The sequence below is a fragment of the Capricornis sumatraensis genome, chromosome 3 (assembly GCF_032405125.1).
Source record: "Capricornis sumatraensis isolate serow.1 chromosome 3, serow.2, whole genome shotgun sequence".
In the NCBI taxonomy this organism is placed as follows: domain Eukaryota; kingdom Metazoa; phylum Chordata; class Mammalia; order Artiodactyla; family Bovidae; genus Capricornis; species Capricornis sumatraensis.
Window position 1 is genome coordinate 155,346,849 of NC_091071.1, and position 22,405 is coordinate 155,369,253.

The following is a 22,405-nucleotide window of genomic DNA, read 5'->3' on the forward strand; positions in this document are numbered from 1 at the left end:
TATCTGGCCTTAGGGACTGCTAATACCCTGACAGAGCACACACTAAACAGTGCTTATTATGTGGCTGCAACTTTCTATGTGGCTTAACTTTTACAACAAATCTCATGAATAAAGTTCTATTGTTGTTCTCACTGTACAGATAAGGAAACTGAGGCAATGAAAAATTAAACTGTCTAAAGTTAAGCAGCTGGTAAGACCGACAGAGAATGAGATGGGTTGGATGGCATCACTGACTCAATGGACATGAGTTTGAGCAAGCTCCGGGAAATAGTGAAAGACAGGGAATCCTGACATGCTGCATGCAGTCCACGGGGTTACAGGGAGTTGGATATGACTTAGCAACAGAACAACAAATGGCAGAACCAGGGCTCAAATGCGGGCGCTCTGGCTGCAGAGTCCCTCGAGGACCTGCGGAGCCGGGCTGCCTCTCCTGCAGAGTCCTCTCTGCACAGCAGATGACAGGCAGGGAGGCAACAGGTCCACAGTGAGAATAATCCACCAGAAACGCTTCTTTTGCTATGAAACAGAATCCAGGCCTACCTAAACAGGAAACACACGCCACATAAATTAAAGCAAACCTATGTTTTCAAGATGGTAGACTTCCTGAGCACATTTACCCCTTCTTTCTTCCTCGAATGCCATTGGTATGACAGAAAATTTTAAGGAAAAAGAATAAGCCATAATGGTGCAAGACCAAAGTAGTAGCAGTTAAAAAATGGATTGATGTGGAAAACAGAGCAGAATGATCACGACTAAACACCATTATAAAAGAGGTCTGCTGCAGAGAGAAGAACTAGTCTTTCTGAGGAAACAAAAGTGCAGCAGAAATACAAATCTTCAAGTTAAGAAGTACATATATGGATGGGGTTTCTGAAGCATCACCAGGGGGATTGGTACAATGATGGCCTATGGCACTCATATTTAAGAACAACTCTCTTTCAACCTCCACGCATAGGCCTTGGGGCCTTTCCAAGAAACACAGAGAAAAAGAAACCCAGCAAAGGCACCCTACCCAGCACCGCAGTAGAGTGAAATGCTCCACACCTATGGTAAAGCCTGCCCATGGCAACTGTGGGGACCGCAGCTCGCCTCTCACCCACACCCTCCAGGCTCCAAGTTGCCTGCCTGAGAGCAGGGGAGCCCCGCAAGGAGCCTCTGCTACTAGGGAAGAGGCCTGGTGCTGAAATAGTATTACAGAACTTTTGACGAAATCTCAAGTAATTAACCTAACCCTATATTTAGAAAGCAATGGCACCCCACTCCAGTACTCTTGCCTGGAAAATCCCATGGATGAAGGAGCCTAGTAGGCTGCAGTCCATGGGGTCACTAAGAGTCAGAGCGACTTCACTTTCACTTTTCACTTTCATGCACTGGAGAAGGAAATGGCAACCCACTTCACAGAATCGGAGACGACTGAAGCGACTTAGCAGCAGCAGCAGCTATATTTAGAAATATGAATGGATCATCAAGGATGAAAACAGAAAACTCAAAGAACTAGTATGATAGATAACAAGTCAAAGTTAACAGAAAAAATTGACGTTGGGATAATAACAAATTCTCAGTTATCTATACCAAAGGATGGTTAGAGGCAGTAAGAACCCTCAAAACTATTTGCAGCTGGCACTGAAGATGTCTTTTCTGTTACAGCAGATTTATCACCCAAAGAACATTCTACAGGGACTGATATGAAAATGAACTTTTATTCTCTAAGGATATGAGCACTGAGACCAAAATCCTGGCCGAGCCCTAAGTTCCTCATTTTTAAGTGACTCTGAACAAATTACCAGTTTTTTGTCTTAATTTTCCAGCATATTAAATGGGGACAATATTTTGTCCCACTTGCCTCTGAGATGTTTTAACAATCAAAAAAGAGAAAGTACCTTAAAAAAACTTTTTTTGAAAGGCAAAAAGCACTGTACAAACGCACGGTGACACTGTTAACTGAAGACAGGCTACATACTGGGGAGCAGACGGAATCCAGCCTTTGGCTGGAAGGTTTGCGATGGACAGTCCACCACAAACACTCAAGATGGCTGTACCTCTAACACAGGCCGGTTTACAGTCAGTGGTTCTTGACTACTTTCTGGTAGTCACAATGACACCATACTGTCCTCTTCAGGAGAAACTGAGGAAAAGGCCTCTTCTTTTGTGAACTGATTCAGAGCAACACACTGAATTCTGCAGAGTCTACAGTAGACTGAATAAATACTGCTGGGACTTCAGCGGTTAAATCCAGGGACTCAAAAGAAACACTGCCAGTCATTTAGTCCTTTCAGGGCACTGCTCACCAACTCCAAACAGTCAAGTCAAACTTTAATATAAAGCTGAAGATATGGAGAAAGCTGAATGAGACTGGCTTTCTGGGAAATCAGGTTTAAGTACTTAATACATACTTAATATATTTATTAAATAACCACTATATTCCAAATACTAGATGAAACAACCTGCTGTACTAACAAGATCAGACCATACTCAAAAGAAGCAAAAACTGGTAAAACAGATTTATAATCACTGGACAACACTGATAGGAACAATCACTGCTAAACCAGAATGGTAAGATATAAAGTATGTCAAAATGATACACATATAAATCACAACATAAGGAAAAAAGTACTCCGCAGTGCTTTTCAGGTTGAGGTTTTAATAGGGCTCTTCATAAATATTACTAAATTCAGTTAAAATTTGTTTCCTATTAAAAATAAGAGATACTACAGTCAAGTAGCTGGCCCTTGCTTGAATTGATTCACACAAATCAGTAATGAAAATTAAATTTATGAAACAACTGGAAAAATTCAAACACTAGCTAGATATTTAATGATATAATATAATAACAGTGTTGGGTTATTAAAAAAAAAAAAAGCCAAACCAGTGATATTCCTTATCTTTCAGAAACAGAAACTAAAGTGTTTGCTGCTGAAATTATATGATGTCTAGGATTTACACTACTCTAATATGGGGCAATGGGTTGCAGTAGACATGAAGGAAGCCTGGCCACGTGTGTGTTGATAACTGTTGAAGCTGGGTGCTGGAATCACAGGAGTAGTTACATTATTTTCTCTACTTTTATATACAGTTGAAATTTTCATAATAAAAAATGCTTTAAATATACAAATCAAAGGTGACTCATTCTTACCTCTGCTAGAATCTTTTATTACAATGTCAGAGATTTCAAACAGCTTCAGAGGAAGTGGCATCTTCCGATTGGCAGCTAGGGTCTTGAGGAGGCCAGGAAGAAGGGTCGTGCGTGCCACCTGCAGGAGAAGACGTGAAATTGCACTGACCAAATAGGAATTAAATGTTCAGCTCAAGACTTTGTGGTCTCACAGGAAGACTTTTGGAAAATGCAATGCCTAAATATCCCAGTCATTTTTAATTTTTAATTTCAGGACTTCATGTTCTGCTTTATTTCACAAAGTAATTGAAGTAGATTACAAAAAATACAAATATTTTATATAGATTAAACATAAATTAAATCACATGTTTAAAAACTAGGACCAGGGAAAATGTAAATGCAATAAAAAAATACCTGGACAATGAGGAAAACAGGATACAAATACGTAGGCACTACAAAAAACCATGAAGCTGCCATGAGCTGCTATATGACCACAGTTTTCAGCTTAGTAGCCAAAACAAACAGCAAAACGTGCATAGTTATTTCATTCTTAATGAAGATCCAACCAGTCCATTCTGAAGGAGATCAGCCTTGGGTGTTCTTTGGAAGGAATGATGCTAAAGCTGAAACTCCAGTACTTTGGCCACCTCATGCAAAGAGTTGACTCACTGGAAAAGATTCTGATGCTGGGAGGGATTGGGGGCAGGAGGAGAAGGGGACGACAGAGGATGAGATGGCTGGATGGCATCATGGACTCGATGGACGTGAGTCTGAGTGAACTCCGGGAGTTGGTGATGGACAGGGAGGCCTGGCGTGCTGCGATTCATGGGGTGGCAAAGAGTCGGACACGACTGAGCAACTGAACAGAACTGAACTGATAAGGGGACCACCAAAATATAGTCAGCAAAACCCTAAATGTGAGAACTCCACAGGGTAAGTGATCCAGTTTCTTCCACAAAGTGAAAGGAGGAAGAGACAGAGGAAGAGAGGAATGGATGGAGGGACAACCTGTGGATTAAGAGAGACTAAGAAGCACATCAATCAATATCACATTGAAGTATGAACTTCATTTGAATCCCAAATCAAACAAACAATTAAAATGAGAGGGAGGGGACATATGTATACCTATGGCTGACTCATGTGGAGGTTTGACAGAAAACAACAAAATTCTATAAAGCAATTATCTTTTAATTAAAAAATTAAAAAAAATAAAAGAACCTTGAGAAAATTTGAACAATAATTAGATATTTAAGGATATTAGGAATACTATTGTTAATTTAAGGGGGTATGGTAATATTCTGTAATTGTCTTTACAATTATAGTTAAATTTCACATACTTCAATAAATAACACTTCTCTTATTTCATCCATTTTCTAACATATCTACTACCAAAAAATAGCCCAAAGTTAAGAATTGAGCAAAAGAAAGAATAAGCTTAGACAATAAGCTGATAGAAGACCATGAACAATGTACATTTATTTTAACCATAAATAAATATAATTTGTTAGCCACATTAGTAATGGTAGGACATAGCTATTCGTAAAGTGACGGTAAAATACAGAATCTGCCAAATCTAACACACAGACTCTCATCTCTCATGTATTTAACGGAGAAATATTGATTCTTATGCATGCTAAAGTACAGCTATTTACAGTGACGTTTAATGTGCTTCTGATTTATTTTCTTTCCACTTATATAAAATAGGCAGGATGTAAACCCTAAAGAACCTAACATTATCACACTGTAAGATATCTATCAAGCTTGATAAGTGAACCTAGAAGAAAAAAAAAAACACTTGGAAAAACACTCAAAAATCCATTAAGATTTACTGAAAAATTTCCACCCACTTATAATGAGTGAATCAACACCTGTTCCATTCTATCCAAATGAATTTGAGTACCTCTTATTAAAAAGAACACCTACGACATCTTACAAAAGCCAGTGGGCCTCAGAAAACAAAATATATAAACTCATTACTACAATCCTTCTAAACTAGCATAAGGATTTTTCAAAGTTTTGACACTCAATACAGAGACAGAACTCAAGTCCTTGATGCATATTATTGCCAATTAGTTACTTAGTTTAGCTCTAATCTGCACATTTGGTTGCTCTTCAGTCACTCAGTCATGTCAGACTGTGACCCCATGGACTGCAGCGCATTAGGCTTCTCTGTTCTACTTGTAAGTAGTTCTACTGATTAAATCTAACTTTTAAAAAAAAATCTAAATTTTAACATTTTTAGAACTTTAGAATGTCAAAAACTAATTCAGCTACTACTTTTAAAAGTGAAAATCAAGATCCAAAGAAACTCACAAATCACAAAATTCAGATGAAATTAACTTTCTTAAAAGAATTTCTTTCCAATTCTAACATTCCCTTTGATGCCAGAATGAATCTAATAGACATGATCTTCTCTAAAGCCTCAGTTAAACAAATCATGCATGCATGCTCAGTTGCTTCAGTTGTATCTGAGTTTTTGCAACTGCATGGTCTGTAGCCTGCCAGGCTCCTCTGTCCATGGGATTCTCCAGGTAAGAAAACTGGAGTGGGTTGCTGTGCCCTCCTTCAGGGGATCTTCCCAACCCAAGGGTCGAACTCACGTCTCCTGCATTGGCAGGTGGATTCTTTACTGCTGAGCCATGGGGGAAGCCCAGACAAATCACAGATATGCATACATAAGAAAAAAGAGTGAGCTTATTAAAGTATGAAAGATAAGACAATTCAAACTTATTAATAAGACATTATAACTTTGAAATGCTCTTTTTATAGTTTGTGCACTAATCTATAATGTATATCACTTAACATTTACTTCTAAGGGAGCATCACTCTCATTTAAATATGTATCATAACCTTGACATGAAACTGCCAAAACACGAGACAATCACAATGAAAGGCACAGTCAGCAGAGTCTAGAACTGGTATAACGACTCATTTCAAAGCGAAAGACTTAATGGAGGCTCTGGGAACAGGTGTTGATTCACTCATACACAGGTAGAAAAGAGGTGAAACCTGAAAATATTTTTTTTTAATTAATTGTGAAATGAAAAGTTGAGATAAGAAAGGATGGGCTAGTTAGCACTAAGCAAATAAGAACCACCTATACAGCTAATCAAGAAAAGATTATAAAATGTCCTAAGAAGTTTTGTCAGCAAAGTATATAAGAACCCAACATAAACTTATCCAAGAAGAGATTCTAAAGAAGCTCTAAAATTCTGCCCCCTGAGATAAAACAACTGACAAGACTTCATAACTCATGTACTTCCTCTCAGTTTTTACCCATTTTCTTATCTACTTAAAACCCTTACCTGGAATTCGGCTGTTTTAGGATTACTTATGTGGACAGCCTTGGTTGCAGAGATATCCATACCCAGTTTGTCAGCAATATCTTCTTGGGAACACTAAGGAATACATGAAAATAGATCAATATGGAAACACAGTGACTAAACCTTAAAGTATGTAATGCTGTAACAACTTGTAATGGTCTCATGGCGATGCAGAAGATATAAATGAGTAAACCAAGAATAAGCATATTTCAATTACATTCAGGTCCACAGCAGATGCAATTCAACATTAATAGTTCCCTTACCAGAGTTCTAACCATGGAGCAGAGCTAAAGCACATTTTTTCACATGGAGTTGGTGGTACAGCCTGTACTTGGGCCCTCCTACATTGACCTTAGCAGTCCAATCTCCGACAATTCCCTTCTCATTCCCTGAACTGTTTACTTTTCCATACCTTTACCTGAAATGCCTTCCCGCCCAACTTGTGTCTACCACCTCCCACCAAGATTCTACTTAAAAGACATCTCTTCCATAAAAATATCCCTAATGACTCCAGGAAGAAATTCTCTCCCTCCTTGGTGTTCACACAGCTTTCTGTTTTGACTACTATTGTAACCTCTGCAAAATCCACACTGACTTGTGGCAGAACAGTGGGTGGAACTGAGAAAAGAATTCAAGTGGCCTGAGTTACATCATTTAACTTCTGTGCATACGTGCTTGATGAAGCTCCGGGTCATAAAGAAACTCCTAAGCACTCACCTACCAAAACCCACTCACCCACCACTCACTCTTAAAAACCAGGATGGTAGGCAGAATTATGAAAATAAAACTCAATGACTAGGAGATACAGCAAGTCAAATAAATGTAATGAGATAAAGAAATAGAATGCTTGGCACAAAGTAAGTGATCAAAAAATATTAATGATGACTGGCAGTGGTGGTTTAGTCACTAAGTCGTGTCTGGCTCTTGCGGCCCCACGGACTGTAGCCCACCAGGCTCCTCTGTCCATGGGGATTCTCTAGGCAAGAATACTGAAATGGGTTCCCATTTCCTTCTCCAGGGGATCTTCCCGACCCAGTAATCAAACTCAGGCCTGTTGCACTGCAGGCGGGTTCTTTACCATTGGAACTACCAGGGAAGCCCATTAATGATGGTAATAATTCACTATTAAGAATAAACAATTATCACATGTTTTAATGCTAACATTCTGAGTTTAAAAATTAACTTGAAAACTGATGTATCATCAGATTACTCTTTTATGTTTTCCAACATTGGGTGATATTCATTGCACTGTTCTACAAAATTGTCAAGGACTAGTGGTCTGTATTTCACTTAGAAAAAACGAATGGGTTTAGATGGATTTTATGCCACTGTCAGTTCTGAAGACTTCTGCTTCACTCTTTTGGAAAAGATTCTGAAGACACATTCAGGCACAGCAGAAAAGAGCTCCTGAACCACCACAGCTGCAGTGGTGGGGAACAGCGGCAGGCACACTGGGAATAAACGTTTTTTCCTCCATAACATGGAGAAATTTTTAAAACAAGATTTAGATACAATGTGACCAATCAACTAGGAAACGCAATTAACACGATGCTATCTATTCTCAAACAGAACCAGTACTGTCTGTATAAATGAAAATGGCCCCACAGACACACAGCTTACCCAGCTAGGTATCTGAGTGACTTCTATTTTATTGTTATGATGGATGACAAAGGACAGAGATAAGAAGAAATTTAAATCAGGTATCCTGAAGGGGTAGTAGTGGGGTATACAGGATGAAATGTTTATCAATGTTAATATTTATGTGTTTTAAAATGCTAGAAAAAAATGTATCGAGTAAATGAAGCTCATAATTTTTATGAATACTATTCTTATAATAAGGTTAAAGAAGGTTTTTAGTTTTAAAAGTGAGCTAACATAAAAGAAAATATTACTACTTTTGGAAATATAGCAGAAATCATGATGCTATGTGAGGTACTTATGCTTGGGAAATCAAGGGCTGAGTTTTATGAAAAGAAGGGCTGTTATTCTCATGCAAAACTAGATATATAAGGCTCCGTAAGGTCTGCTCATAAAGTATGTAACCATAAATATCTGTAATGTTGACATTCCTATAGGAAAACTGTTACTACAAATCTGAAACTCTCTAGCACCTAACTTCTCCCACCCTGAACTGTGACAATGTATTGACATGACCTGGGACAGCTGAATGGACTCCTAGTGGGAGTCCATCAGTCACAGGCCTGGGGTGTAGCCAGACCTGGTCTGGAATCCCTGGTGCACAGCCAACTGGCTGCATGGAGTGGAGCAGGTTACCTCAATTAACTGCTGTGAGAGACAGAAACACCTACTTCACAGGGCTGCCCTGAGAGACAGAATCTCAGACATAAAGCCCTTCACACCAGACCCATTCTCTTTGCAGTGTAGGTACTGGTCTCCCCTGAGATGCGTGGGGCTATGTACTTACAAAGTCACTTCCCTTGCCACTTACTGTAATTTAAAAAAACAACACACTTTCAAAAAAAACTCATTTCCTTATGCAACTTTCTGTGTGTATCATTTTACATGAAATCATTGCTGTTCCTGACAGCATATGTATATATGGTCCATATATATGAACACCGTATTCAAACCTAATGTTCCTTCACAGTCCGACCTAAGGAAAAAGCACTCCTCTAGAAGTGAAAAGGCCAGATTTTGGTCACACTGCTGCTCTCTGTGTATGCATTGCCGGGTGCTTATTCTCTCAGCCCCAGGCTCTGACACCAGTGCAGTACCTGGCATATAACAGATGTTCCATAAATATTGTTCAATGAACGACTTGCTAAGCCAGAGAAACGACTAAGCCGACTAGGTCTGGAAGGTCCCTCCCAACATGAACATCCTACGAATTACAAATGATCAATAAAATGACGTGAGACAGGCCGCATCGCCGCACCAACCCTCCATGTACTGGTCGTGACTCCCACTACTTTTCTTCTGCAAATCAAAGTCTGAGAACTTTAGGGCTGGAATTGAGTTGGGGGGAGCTTTCCTGGTTGTTTTGGTTTTTACCCTACGTCGCTAACGGACTTGAATTCTCAAGAACTATCCTGTGGGCACCACAGAAAAGCTCAGCAAAAGAGAAAAAGAAACTACAAATTGCACACACATTTCCCTTCCTTCAAATGGTCAATCTGCTGGGGCAAGGAGATTTCCGTCTGATTTTGTAATAAAATTCATTTCCTGATTCAGGCCTTTTATGTCAGCTTTTCAACTCAAAGCAAATGTTTGTGAACATGTTCAAAGACAAAGAAACAAGTTTAATGTGGAACAGTCCACAAGCCCTCAACCAGGGCGGCATCTAGCGGGCACACCACAACTGAATCAAGACTAAAAATTTTAATGTAATAACTCTGGTTACGAAATTCACCGTGAGCCCTCAACAATGACATGAAACTCTAAAATACACTGTCGTCTGTCATCTCAGATACTAGTTTAGTCCTTCACGCTTTTCTGTGACTAAGTAAAGAAATCTTCGTTTCTGTATCAGAAATTATACAATCTCTAAGTAACAAAAGTTATTCTTCTAGAGCTTGGAAATTTTGTAAGTCTTAATAAATTCATGTAAAGCATCACGGAACAAGGAATCTAGAGAGTTAAAGAAAACCATTAGCAGGACAGAAAACACGTGTACAACATACCAGAGCAAAGGTAAGTGCTTCGGTGAATCCGGCAGCTGCCATGTCCTGTCTCAGGAGTTCTGTGAGTTTATTTAGGGGAAACTGGGGGAAGGAAATCATTTCACTTCAACAAAATTTCCCACTTAAAAAAAAAATTATAAAACTTGTCATTTAAAGGAAACCGCCCTTCCACCCTAATATGTTCTAGTCCCATCATTACTGTGCTACCTCACCATCCCCTCCCCCCCACCCCACCACCCCTCCTTCAAGGTAAAAACCCTCCCTCGCTCTCCCCCACACACCATTCTGCCTTCAGGCCCAGGATCAGAAAATGAACCTCCTACTTAGAGACGCAAGGAGGGCTCCAAACTCAAAACCTGTCTTTCTTCAAAGAGCCAGTCATCACAGGTTTTTAACGAACTCTAATCAATGGGGCATCTGTTTTGTATCCTCTCCACAGCAAATGCCTCTCAGAGCAAAGCATGTCCAAGACTGCTTAATTCCTAGGCTCTGTTTCTCTCCAAGCCTTCCTGGCATTCAATAATCAGTTTCTAACAATAAGGAGTGTTTATTTAAGGGTGCAATCTTACTTGATTAGCTATGGTGTACGTTTTCGGCAGAGTCATCTGAATGTTGTTATATCCATAAGCAATAGCTGCGTCTTCTATGATATCACAGGCGTGGATAATGTCAGCTCTGGTCGGAGGGATTTCAACCTCGATCTGATTCCCATCGCCTATGACTTCCGACTTTAAACACATCCTGGTCAGAAGCTTAGCAAGATTTTCTGGAGTTTCTCTGAAACAAGAACATACAAACCATAAATGTCATTGGATTATTTAAAACGTGTTTATATTTGGTTTTAAAATATGCTACTACCTGAAACAGTAATCTGTCTTTGTGAATTCCAAAAGACCCCCGACATCCTAACTGAGGTTCTGTCATCACTTAACTTTCTCTGAAGGGACAGAAAAACCTCTCTAAGCATTCATTCAGGAAAAATTAAGCAGTCATGTGTGCACTTCATTCTTGAATTCAACAGTAAATAAATAAATGAAGCATGCAGAGTGTACCTGATCCCAACTTTTTTGTTAATTAGGTCAGCTCTCACCATCTCCTTTCGATAAGCCAGTTCCTAAGAGAGAGAAAGAGTCGGAGAAGCTTAAATCACTTCTGCCAGATACAGCCTTAGCTTCTTTCTAATTCAATTTGTTGTTGTTGCAGTTTCATTAACCCCCACCAAGCAACTGCCATTAGAGCCAGACATCAAAAGTAAACTAGGTATTTCAGAACATGAGTTGCTACATCATATTCGTAAATGAACATTCTATTGATATTCGTAGACAACCAGAAGCTTAGAAATGTTACAAAATGCCAAACGTGTTTTGCTTTTATATGGTCAATCACCATTTTCCTCAGCAAAATACTGGTGCATTACATCATTTCTACACTGCTTACAAATCCTGCTGAAGACTTTCAATTTCCTCTCATGCAAGTAGGTGTTTATGACCAAAAAAGAATAACTCATGTATTGCACTGTACTATCCAGCATACTAAATCCAAGAGTATTATGAAGTCATTCCTCTTCTTTTTTTTTTTTTTTAAGGGGGCGGGGAACGGAACCAGGCTCCAGTCCGAGCTATCAACGTGCTCCAGGAGCCAGCCGGCCTGGGAGCATCTGATGAACTAGCCCTCACTCTCCTTCAAACAGTACACAACTCTACCTTGTGAGACAGGAACACACACACATAAAATCCAGGCTTTACCTATGAGTATTTCTTATCACTGAATTATTCTCAGAAGTTTAACTGCCCCTAGCAAAAGGGCCATAAATTTAACACCTGTTTGGACTCAGGTAAGGACAGTGGGCCAGAGTCCTGCTAATCAAAATGCCGTTCTCAGGTTAGGGTTGCCAGGGGGAAGGCTGAAGGGCAGGGATAGTTAGGGAGTTTGGGACGGATGTGTACACACTACTGTATTTAAAATGGATAGCCAACAAGGACCTACAGTATAGCACACAGAACTCTGCTCACTGTTAATGGGGCAGCCTGGATGGGAGAGGAGTTTGGGGGAGAATGGATACATGTATATGCATAGCTGAGTCCCTTTGCTGTTCACCTGAAACTACCACAACATTCATTGCTTGCTAATTGGCTATACCCCAATACAAAATTTTCTAAAAAATGCAGTTCTGAGAGCAGAAGCATCATTACAACCCAAGTGTAACCACCACTAGGTAAAGAAATCCAAGTTAGGTTGCTGGGTGACGAGACACTTGACCTGTTTGCCCCACTGCCAAGAAGCAACATGAAAGAGAGGACGACCCAGGTCGTCCAGCTGCCAAGCCGACCGACCAGCTGAAGGAGCCTGGCAGGGACGAGCCTAGGAGACTACCCAGCTGACCACAGAACCATGATACAAACAAATAATTCTTGTCTTAAGTCAGTAAATCTTGGGGTAGTTACATAAAAAAGGCTAACTGGTAACAGTAACTAAAATCAATTAAAAAAAACAAAAAATAGCTACAGCCCAAAATTTCAGTTATGCTTCCCTAGTGGCTCAGACAGTAAAGAATCTGCCTGGCAATGCAGGAGACCCAGGTTCAATCCCTGGGTCAGGAAGATTCCCCTGGAAAATGGCAACGCACTCTGGTACTGCCTGGAAAAGCCAACGGACAGAGGAGTCCAGTGGGCTACAGTCCATTCGGTCGCAAAGAGTCAGACATGACTGAGCGACTAATATTTTCTTTCTACAGTTATACATTTGTTTCGAATTATAATAAATACTCTAGAATAATATACGATGCCAAATACTAATGTTTTCAGGAAGGGAAAGGTTTTGATCTTGGCAGGTTTTATCTACTCTAAAAACCATTTGAATAGCAGAAACTATTCTGGGCTCTGACTCACCTCATAAGTAATAGAGGAATTGTGAAAAATCCAAAGATAAAGAGCTCATCAAAGAATGTCCTCACTGAATCAGAACCAGACTGACAGTGACACTGAAAGAATGTGTTAGAGTGGCCACCCTGTGTATGCGAAGCCATCTTGGGGGAAAGAAGCTCAGTTGTTTAAGAATGCTAGTTTGAATTTTTTATCAAGATCCTGTATCTTCACAGTAATTTTGCTTACTAGCAAATTAGTTTTATTAACACATCTAGATGTAATTTTATTAGTTACAGTGATGGCCTTTCGCAACTGGTAAATCAAATGTGAATAGACTAAGTTTGAAAGGCTGAGTAACCTTCAGTTCAGTTGCTCAGCTGTGTCTGACTCTTTGCAACCCCATGGACTGTAACACACCAGGCTTCCCTGTCCATCATCAACTCCCGGAGCTTGTTCAAACTCATGTCTATCAAGTTGGTATAACCTTAAAAGGGGTGAAACTATAAATTACCCAGTTACCTAGTTGATAAGGGTATAAACCACAGGAATTACAGTGTATAACTCCTGTGATATAACGGAGTGTGTCAGGAGTGAAGTGTGCTATAAAATAGTGTTGGGACTGTCAAGCTTAAATCTTAGCTCTACCACTAGTAATAAGGCAGGCAAGCCACTAGCTCCACCAATAGTAATAGGCAAGCAAGCTATTTAACATCTCAAGGTCAAGGGCCTAATAGTGGCACCCAACCTTATAGGGTTAATGTGAAGATTAAGGCCACGTGATGCACATGGCATCACGCCTGGCATGTAGGTGGGTAGATGGACTCACAGAAAGACCACAAGCACTCTATATCTATTATCATTGCTGCTACTGTTGTCAAAGTCATCACCATCAAGTCACTTCTATACTTACTGGAAAGGTATGTAATTTTCCATTAGGAAAAACGACCTCAGCTGCTTCAACCCTGAAAACAAAAATAAAGACAGAAATAGAATTAAAAAAATAAAAACAAAAACCTAACAGGGAAAAAAGAGCCATACATTCTAGGAATGCATGAGGTTAACACAACGTTCCCTTGGTCTACAACTGTAGAATCAACACAGTCTATTCGTGTCCCACACTGCTGTCTAGATTAATCCTCCCAAGACCCAACATTACTATTCTATTTCCTGTGGCTCTTGCGTCTCTCCTTGATCAGTGTATCTCCCAGTCCTGCCAAGCACACATCCTCGATGAACTCCCTGCTGATACTGATACGCACGTTCCAGGCTTTACCAGAGTCATGTTGTTATACAAGGAAAGCTGACTGACACAACCACTAAAATGCAAATCAACTTAAAAAAAAAGATGTTAGCATACAGTAAGGGCCACATAGGTTTGGGAAGTAATTTTTTATATAAAAACTTAGCCTTGGAACAAATACAGTAGTCTTACTGGTATATATAAGATACAATGCTTTTATATATGATTCTCTTTGTTCAGCTGTTCCTTTTGCTATTGCTCCATGTTTATATTCTCAAATCCAGTGATCCTTACAAAAAGCCTGTCACTGCCTCTAAGAGGTCTGTAAGGGCAGTAATGTGCCCTTACAAACAGCCAGAACATCACTGAAACTTTTTAAAGTACTTATCACCTTTTACATTATTAATTCATGTCTTAGCTCCCCAAAGAGATTATGTATTCCAATTACAGGAATTGTATTTTTTATCTTTATATTTAGCACAAGACCCTAGTGCTTTGACTTCAGAACAACAGGCAATGATTGATAAAAATACCAAATGAACTTACGTAAACTGATTCTCACAATATTCACTGAACATGGTAACAATGACATCAAGAACTATTTTTGCCTGCAAAGGAAAAAAATACAATATTATAGTAACACATGAAAATCCTCTCTTCCCTCAAATGGAAATGAATTAATATTTAATATAATTTAGTCTCCAAATATATAAAAATGAACCTGCATACACAAATTTTAAAGAAAGAAATGGAATAAAAACTGAGCTTGAATGGGCCTGACCTTATTGTCAGGTGTTCTGCATTTATGAAGTTCTCTGAGAGTTACAATCCATGACTGAGACAAATCATTTATTTCCCCCACCCCCCTCCCTTGGGTTCACCAGATTTCAAGAAGACAGATGGCTAACGACAGCAGTAAACCTTATCAGTCCCATAAGCCTCTGCAGCCAGACACCAGATCCCTGGCCCAATCACTTACCATCAGTCTGATTTGGGACAAGTTACTTACTGTCACTGTACCTTAGTCTGTCTGTTAAGTAGACATAAAAAAAGTTCCTACGTCATTTGGTTAACATGAAGATTAAGAGAGAGAGAGAGAGAAAGAGTGTGTGTGTGTGTGTGTGTGTGTGTGTGTGTGTGTGTGTGTGTGTGTGTGTGTGTGTGTGTGTGTAAAATACATAGAACAATGCTTGGCACATAGTGATGGCCCTATTGATTTGTTCATTTTTAAATTAAAAGAAATGCTTAGGAAAAAACACAGTAATCTCATTGGTATACATGCTTTGCGTTTTATATATTTCATACTTATATACAAACTTCTGGAAAGATAACCAAGGTCTGCTAATGTACAAATTTTAAAAAGTTTTTAACAGGAACAGGTATTATATATTACCTAACACTATTTCTGAATGTACATTTGGTATGCCATACCATGCTAAGTCATGTCTGTCCCTGTGTGACCCTATGGACTGTAGTCTTCCAGGGTCCTCTGTCCATGGGACTCTCTGGGCAAGGATACTGGAGTGGGTTGCCATGCACTCCTCCAGCGACATTTGATATATAAAAGTTATAACCATTCAAGTCTACCTTTCTTAATCTGCTTCACTACCACCTAACTCTACGCCTTACTTAACACGTGGAAAGAAATCTTATGCTATAGAAAATAGCTGTCATGATGTTCCAATCTGATATGTGGTGATGAAAAGTGTGAATGACTAGTATTCTAGATTTTCTGAATATATTTGTGTGTGTGTGTAAACTCTTTATCAGTTTGCTAAATAAGACTTTATAGCCAGCTGGTCCTAATTTCTTTTTTTTTACCAAGTACACAAAAGTACAAAATTAGGATTCAAATTAAGCCAACTAAGATGAACTCCTTATAAAGACGGCATTACAATGTGGATCCCATTCTCAATTTTACTGTTTTAATGTATGTGGCTAATTCTCTCACAAAGATGATGAGTTCCTTGAAATCAAGAACAAGTAACTCATTGTTAAATTCATGGCATCGGAGAAAGAGAGTAGGTGCTCACTAAACATTTGTCAATTGAATGAAAGCACCATAACCAAGGGGCTTCCCAGGTAGCACTAGTGGGTGAAGAACTCGCCTGCCAGTGCAGGAGATGTAAGAGATGCTGGTTTGATTCCTGGGCTGGCAAGATCCCCTGGAGGAGGGCACAGCAATCCACTCCAGTGTTCTTGCCTGGAGAATCCCATGGACAGAGGAGCCTGGTGGGCTGGAGTCCATAGGGTTGCAAAGAGTAGGACGTGACTGAAGTGACTTAGCACACACTACAACCAAAGTACAGAACACAAGCACCTTTCTCATTTTCTAAATTTCTAAAATACAGTCCCATTTAAAAAATAAACAAATTTTGAAGTTCAGTCACGTGGTCTTGGCTCAGAGGTAAGAATCTATCTTGACAGAACAAAAATAAAATAAAAGTTTTATTTACCTTAGTGAAGTCAGTTCCTGTGCACTCAATAAATACATTTTTCGTATTTACTGTTATTTTGGAATGGTTTCCTGCAACAAACACAAAACAGTAACAACAAAGCAATCAGTTTCAGAAATAAAGGTGCACTAAAGAACTCTACAAATACAAGCTGACACCTCAGAGGTAAGGAGATACATAACTTTTATTCTAATCTCCCATTATAAGCTGGAGAATAAAGACAAAATAAAAAACAATGTTAAAAAAGGCTTTACAGAGTGCATTACACAGTATGCTGCTTAACAGACGCCACCTCGTCTCATTTGCATCATAACACTAAGACAGGGCTGCAGGCAGGACAAGTAAGATTCAACGATTAAGCTCACTGCCCAGGATCACAAGCTATTAAACAACAAGGCTAAGATTTGGGCCTGGATCTGGCTCACTCCAGAGCCCACGATGAGTACTCGAGTCCAAGATATGGAGGAGGAAGTTTCTCCTTCCCATTGTGAAGCAACTAAACCCCCCTCTCACCTCCAGAAAGGCAAACATCTACGGCTTTGACATCACTAAATTTCGTAAATACATTCAAGTTGCTTCTCAACAAAAGCTTCAGAAAGAAATTAAGAGGGTAAATTTCAGTTCTGAAATTTTAATTTGTAGAACAGCAGGCCAAGCAGAATTCCACTTTAACGAAATGAATTACAGGCTAAAACCAAAATATCGACACCTTTTGGAAGAACAGAATCTAGAGAACTAGCACCAGAACATATTTATAAACTTAGCTTTTCCCTTCTCCAGGTGATCCTCCCAACCTCGGGAACAAAGCGGGGTCTCCTGCATTGCAGGTGGATTCTTTACCAGCTGAGTCACCAAGGAAGTCCAAGAATACTGGAGTGGGTAGCCTATCCCTTCTCCAGCAGATCTTCCTGACCCAGGAATCAAACTTGGCTATCCTGCATTGAAGGAGGATTCTTTACCAACTGAGCTATCAAGGAAGCCTTATAAGTAGGTATACATTTATGAACTATATAAAAATCACCAGTAAAATATTGAAAAAATGAAAAGAACTATTACAATAAAATCCACAAAAGACCTCAGATTCTCAGACTGAGTCTTCTGACTGATTCAGCCAAGACAATTGAGAATTCCACAGAAATGCTAAAGATTAAGAAGGAAATAGCAAAACGCCTATGGTACTTAAGAAATAACTCACCATTGATGATTGGAGGCATGGAAAGGACGACACCATTGCTATCATAGATAACTGGGTACAGAGGTTTATTTTCAATTATATGTAAATAATGTTTAAGCTGGTTGTCAGTCTGAAAAAAAATTAAGACAAACAAAATTAACTTATTTCTATCAGTATAATTAGTTTACATACATGCCTAGCATAAAAAGGGGGGGGGTGGTCAGAAAAATAACAAAACATGCCCCAAAGTTTTAAATGTATGATATTTTCTAATATAAAGTAATGTCTCAGAATCTTCATACAGCCTCATCTCCTACTGAGGAAAGATGAGTTGTTGTTTAGTCGCTAAGTCATATCCGACTCTTCTGTTGACCTCATGGACTCTGGGTCCACCAGGCTCCTCTGTCCAAGGGATTTCCCAGGCAAGCATACTGGACTGGGTCGCCATTCCCTTCTCCAGGAGATCTCTCCAATCCAGGGATCAAACCTATGTCTCCTGCACTAGCAGGCGGATTCTTTACCACTGAGGAAAGATGAGACCACAACTATTTTTCAAGACTCAAAACAGATTTGCAGAGTAAGCCTGAATCACCTTAAGCAAAAGACAAACCATACAAAACTATTTAGATAAACAGCTGCTTTTCCCAAAAGATACCTACCTCTTCTACTATTTGTTAAATGCAGTTTAAAGTGACAACTGAATTCATTTTCACTGCTGGACTCAAAAGTGCTAATCGTGGAAGGCAGGCACTTTGCAATAGTGCATCACACACACACACACACACACACACACATAAAATCTAGCTAAATCTTATTGTGCCTTATATTTGCATGAGTTTTAATTATACATAAATATGAATATTACAGTGCAGTAGCACCTATGTAAGTGGTTCTTGATCCTAGGTATACATTACAAATATCGAGAGGATTAAAAAAAGTAATAATAAAACTAGAGCCAGAACTCACTCTAGATCAAATGAACCAGTATCTCTGGGTTGGAGCCCAGACACTGTTATTTTTTTCAAAAGCACTCATGACATCACCCTAATTATAACTTGGTTTTGGAGGAATTTCATGATTTATGCAAAGATAAAACAACCTTTACCTTGTATATGTTCATCAGTTCACAGGCTGTATACTCTTTACTCTTATTTAGAGGCTTGAATTTGATATCAGAAGGTTTCTTTGCAGTGTAAGTAAATGGACCTGACAAAGAGTCCAAATCATGGGTACCAATAGCAACCAAGGATCTTTTCCTAAATGTGGAGAGCGGGAGAGAGAGTGAGAAAAAGAAGAGATTTGAAGATCTCAAAACTTAAGACTACAGGTTTTTAAAAATTATTTGTAGACAATTCCTTAAAATAGTCTGTTACTATATGACACCTTTACAACCATTAAAAATATAAGAAATTATAAAGCTACTGAAAACATATTATTTTAGTAGCTGAAATTCCTTCTACTAGTTTTCCCAAGTACTATGTTATTATTAATAGGACATTAACATACCCTTTATCTTTTTTTTAATATTTCCCTTTATCCTATTTCCTCTAATGTCCTCAAGTAAACATAAATGTTTTATTAAGTTAGAATAAACCACCCAAAAACTCCTCTGTTTTTTTTGGCTTTTCTATATTTTCCTAAATTTCCTGTCACATAGCTATATTGCTTTATTAATGGAAATTAATTTTAAGAACTGAGAATTACTTTTAAAACTGAATAAGGAAATTTCAAGAGCTATTCATTTCATTTGTTCTAAGGATTTAAGGTAATTTTAGGAACTTAAAGATATATAGTAGGCAAGAAAGAAACAGAAGTAGGAATATAAAATGGAGCCAGGAACAATGCCAATACTAAATTAGAATCTCAAGGCCTACAGTCTTATCACAGAAGATTACAAATTTCACTCTAAGCTTTCCAACAGACAATCCAAAAAGAGAAACTGAAATCAGAATTTATGATATTCTTAAGAAGGCTTCAAATGTGTTTTAGACTATGCAGGTCTAAACTAAATATCAAATGGATAAAACCATTAGTTATCAAGGAATGTGTTGAGTTCACATTACATGAACTATGAAATAGCTTTGAAATTTTGTTGAAACAAATTTTGTTCATTCTCAAATTAACACAGCATTATACATCAACTAACTGAATAAATCTTTTGTTCAATCTCTAAGACAGGTGACTAGGATTTTAATGGGTGACTTGAACAGAGCTGTTGACAAGCCTAGAGGGAGTGTTACTGTACTCAATGAGTTACATGTTTATATGCTAGCATCAGATGTGTGCATGCTCAGTTGAGTCCAACTCTTTGCAACCCCATGGACTGTAGCCTGCCAGGCTCCTCTGTTCATGAGATATCCCAGTCAAGAATACTGGAATGGGTAGCCATTCCCTTCTCCAGGGGATCTTTCCAACCCAGTGATTGAACCTGCGTCTCCGGCATCAGCAGGTGGATTCTTTACCACTGCACAACCTGAGAAGTCAGCACAGGTAGAAATATACCCATGGCCTGCCACAGAAACCACTCCTCAGAGAAAAAGAACAAAATCAAAAGCCTCTACCATAACAATTTATTCTGTACACAATCAGAAAGCAGTGCATATGAAAACGGAAACACAACATACTCCCAACAAACCAACCCATAAAACTCACTGCTAAAGATGACCTGGATTTTCAAATCACCATGCAGATTTTTAAAATACTACTACCACTACCAAAAAAGCTACTACAATGGTCCAGTAAGTTTAGATAAATCAACAACTGATAAACCCATGAGTAAGAAAATCCATGTTTTCTTGGACATTAATGTTGGTTTTTTAATCCGAAAACAGTATCTCAAAAGTGTCGCTAAATTTCAACTTCAAGCCAATCACAAAAAAATTCTGGATGGATCAGAGAGCTATGCATTTTGAAAAACAAAGAGCAAACATAGGTACATACACACATATATATACACAAACAAGGAACCATAAACATTATTCAGAGAAAACATAGATGAACAATGCTTAATTAAAACTGTGGAGAAGGACATCCCTTAAGACACAAAACACAAAAGTCATATAGGAAGACTGATAAATACTGACTATACCCAAATTGTAAACTTTATACAATCAAAAGACCCCATAAGTCAAAAGACACTGAGAGAAAAGGTCTACTACATACGTAAAGAAAAAGGATTAATATCCCCCAAATAAAAAGATATGAAAACTAAAAATAGAAATCAAGATTCTACTTATTATACTGGCAAAAATTTTGGTAAGGTCTTGCTGTGAAAAAGCAGCAACTGAAGGAACCTAGCGAAAAAAAGAGAAACTTTGTTAAAAAGGAACCAAAGAGATTCTAGAGAGAGAAACAATAAAATAATTGCAGTAAAAAGTTTGCTAGATACTTCCAGGAGTAACAGAGACTAGACTGACTCTCTTGCCTGACACAATCACAAAAGAGGGAAGACAAGGCCGGCACTGGACCTCAGGTGATGAAGGACAGGAAAGAGATACGGGAGATGAGAGACAGGAAACAGGTAAGGTAAGCCCTACGACTGCCCAGCTGACTGCCTGGAGGGACTTCAAGTCACAAGGCAGGAAAGGGGGTCAGGCAGGAGCCCAGTGAACTCCCGAAGTTGAAGAGACACAGCTGAGAGCCGAGAGAGACCAAGCTGGCGGCCAGAGGTCCCCACACAGAGTACTAGAGATGACAGAGCTACACAGAGAGCTCTGCGATGTGCAGAGGGCCCCTCAAGAACTTGCTGAGTGTCAGTCAGGGTGAGCATGTGAGGAAACCACCCAAGGCAGGGGAAAGGACCATCCAACGCAGACCGAAAACCCCGTCCTTCACAGGGCCACGGATGAAGTAGGAACACGGTCTTGCCTCAGTAGTAAGGACTAACTAGCCCTAGACAGAACACTATACAATCAACAAAAACAGAAACACACACACAAGCAGAGAAAAATCAGCGAAACCAAAAGCCAGATCTGTGAAAACTGACACACAAAGATATCCACTAAAGCAACAGATAAAACTTCTAGCTACACTGATCAAAGGGGAAAGAGAAGACCCAGGCATAAAAGAGGCGATATGGATACAGATACTGTAGCTATTAAAGGATAATAAGGGAAGATCAACAACTTTCATGCCAATAAAAGTTTACTATAAATCACTTATAATTTAAGTGAAATGATTATATCTCTTGAAAAATACAAATTAGGATTTACTGACTCTGGCATATCAGAGTATTAGGATATAATTTATAAATCCCCTTAGAAAAAGCTCATGATTTCCAGAAATACTGCATAAAACACAACTTAAAGCTGAATTAAGTAAAGAAATAACTTACAATTTAGATTAAAAAATTAGATTCTTCAAATGACCAGAACAGATAACAGGGCTCCAGTACTTACTAGCTATATTAATGCCTATCAGAAATCCTCTATCTTGTCCTATATGGTGAAACTATATTTAAATTCTTATTGTTTTGCTTAAGAGTGACATATTTTCAAGATTCTATAAAACAACTTGGAATAAATGTTATTCAGAATCTTAGAAAAAGCTTCTTCTACCATGTACCCGAAAATGTTTCAAGAAAATAAACTGTGTGA

The 22,405-nt window shown here is 38.8% G+C and overlaps 1 protein-coding gene across 1 annotated transcript in view; it reads right to left on the reverse strand.

Annotated features, from left to right (window-relative positions):
• FARSB (phenylalanyl-tRNA synthetase subunit beta) overlaps positions 1-22,405 on the reverse strand; it is a 69,438-nt gene that overhangs the window by 33,307 nt on the left and 13,726 nt on the right. The window contains exons 6-15 of the mRNA XM_068967732.1: positions 18,916-19,066; positions 17,832-17,940; positions 16,637-16,707; positions 14,727-14,788; positions 13,851-13,902; positions 11,129-11,190; positions 10,646-10,853; positions 10,077-10,157; positions 6,418-6,510; positions 3,134-3,251 (exon numbers count right to left, since the gene is read on the reverse strand). Coding sequence (XP_068823833.1) covers positions 3,134-3,251; positions 6,418-6,510; positions 10,077-10,157; positions 10,646-10,853; positions 11,129-11,190; positions 13,851-13,902; positions 14,727-14,788; positions 16,637-16,707; positions 17,832-17,940; positions 18,916-19,066 — 1,007 coding nt within the window. The remainder of the gene's footprint in view (positions 1-3,133; positions 3,252-6,417; positions 6,511-10,076; positions 10,158-10,645; positions 10,854-11,128; positions 11,191-13,850; positions 13,903-14,726; positions 14,789-16,636; positions 16,708-17,831; positions 17,941-18,915; positions 19,067-22,405) is intronic.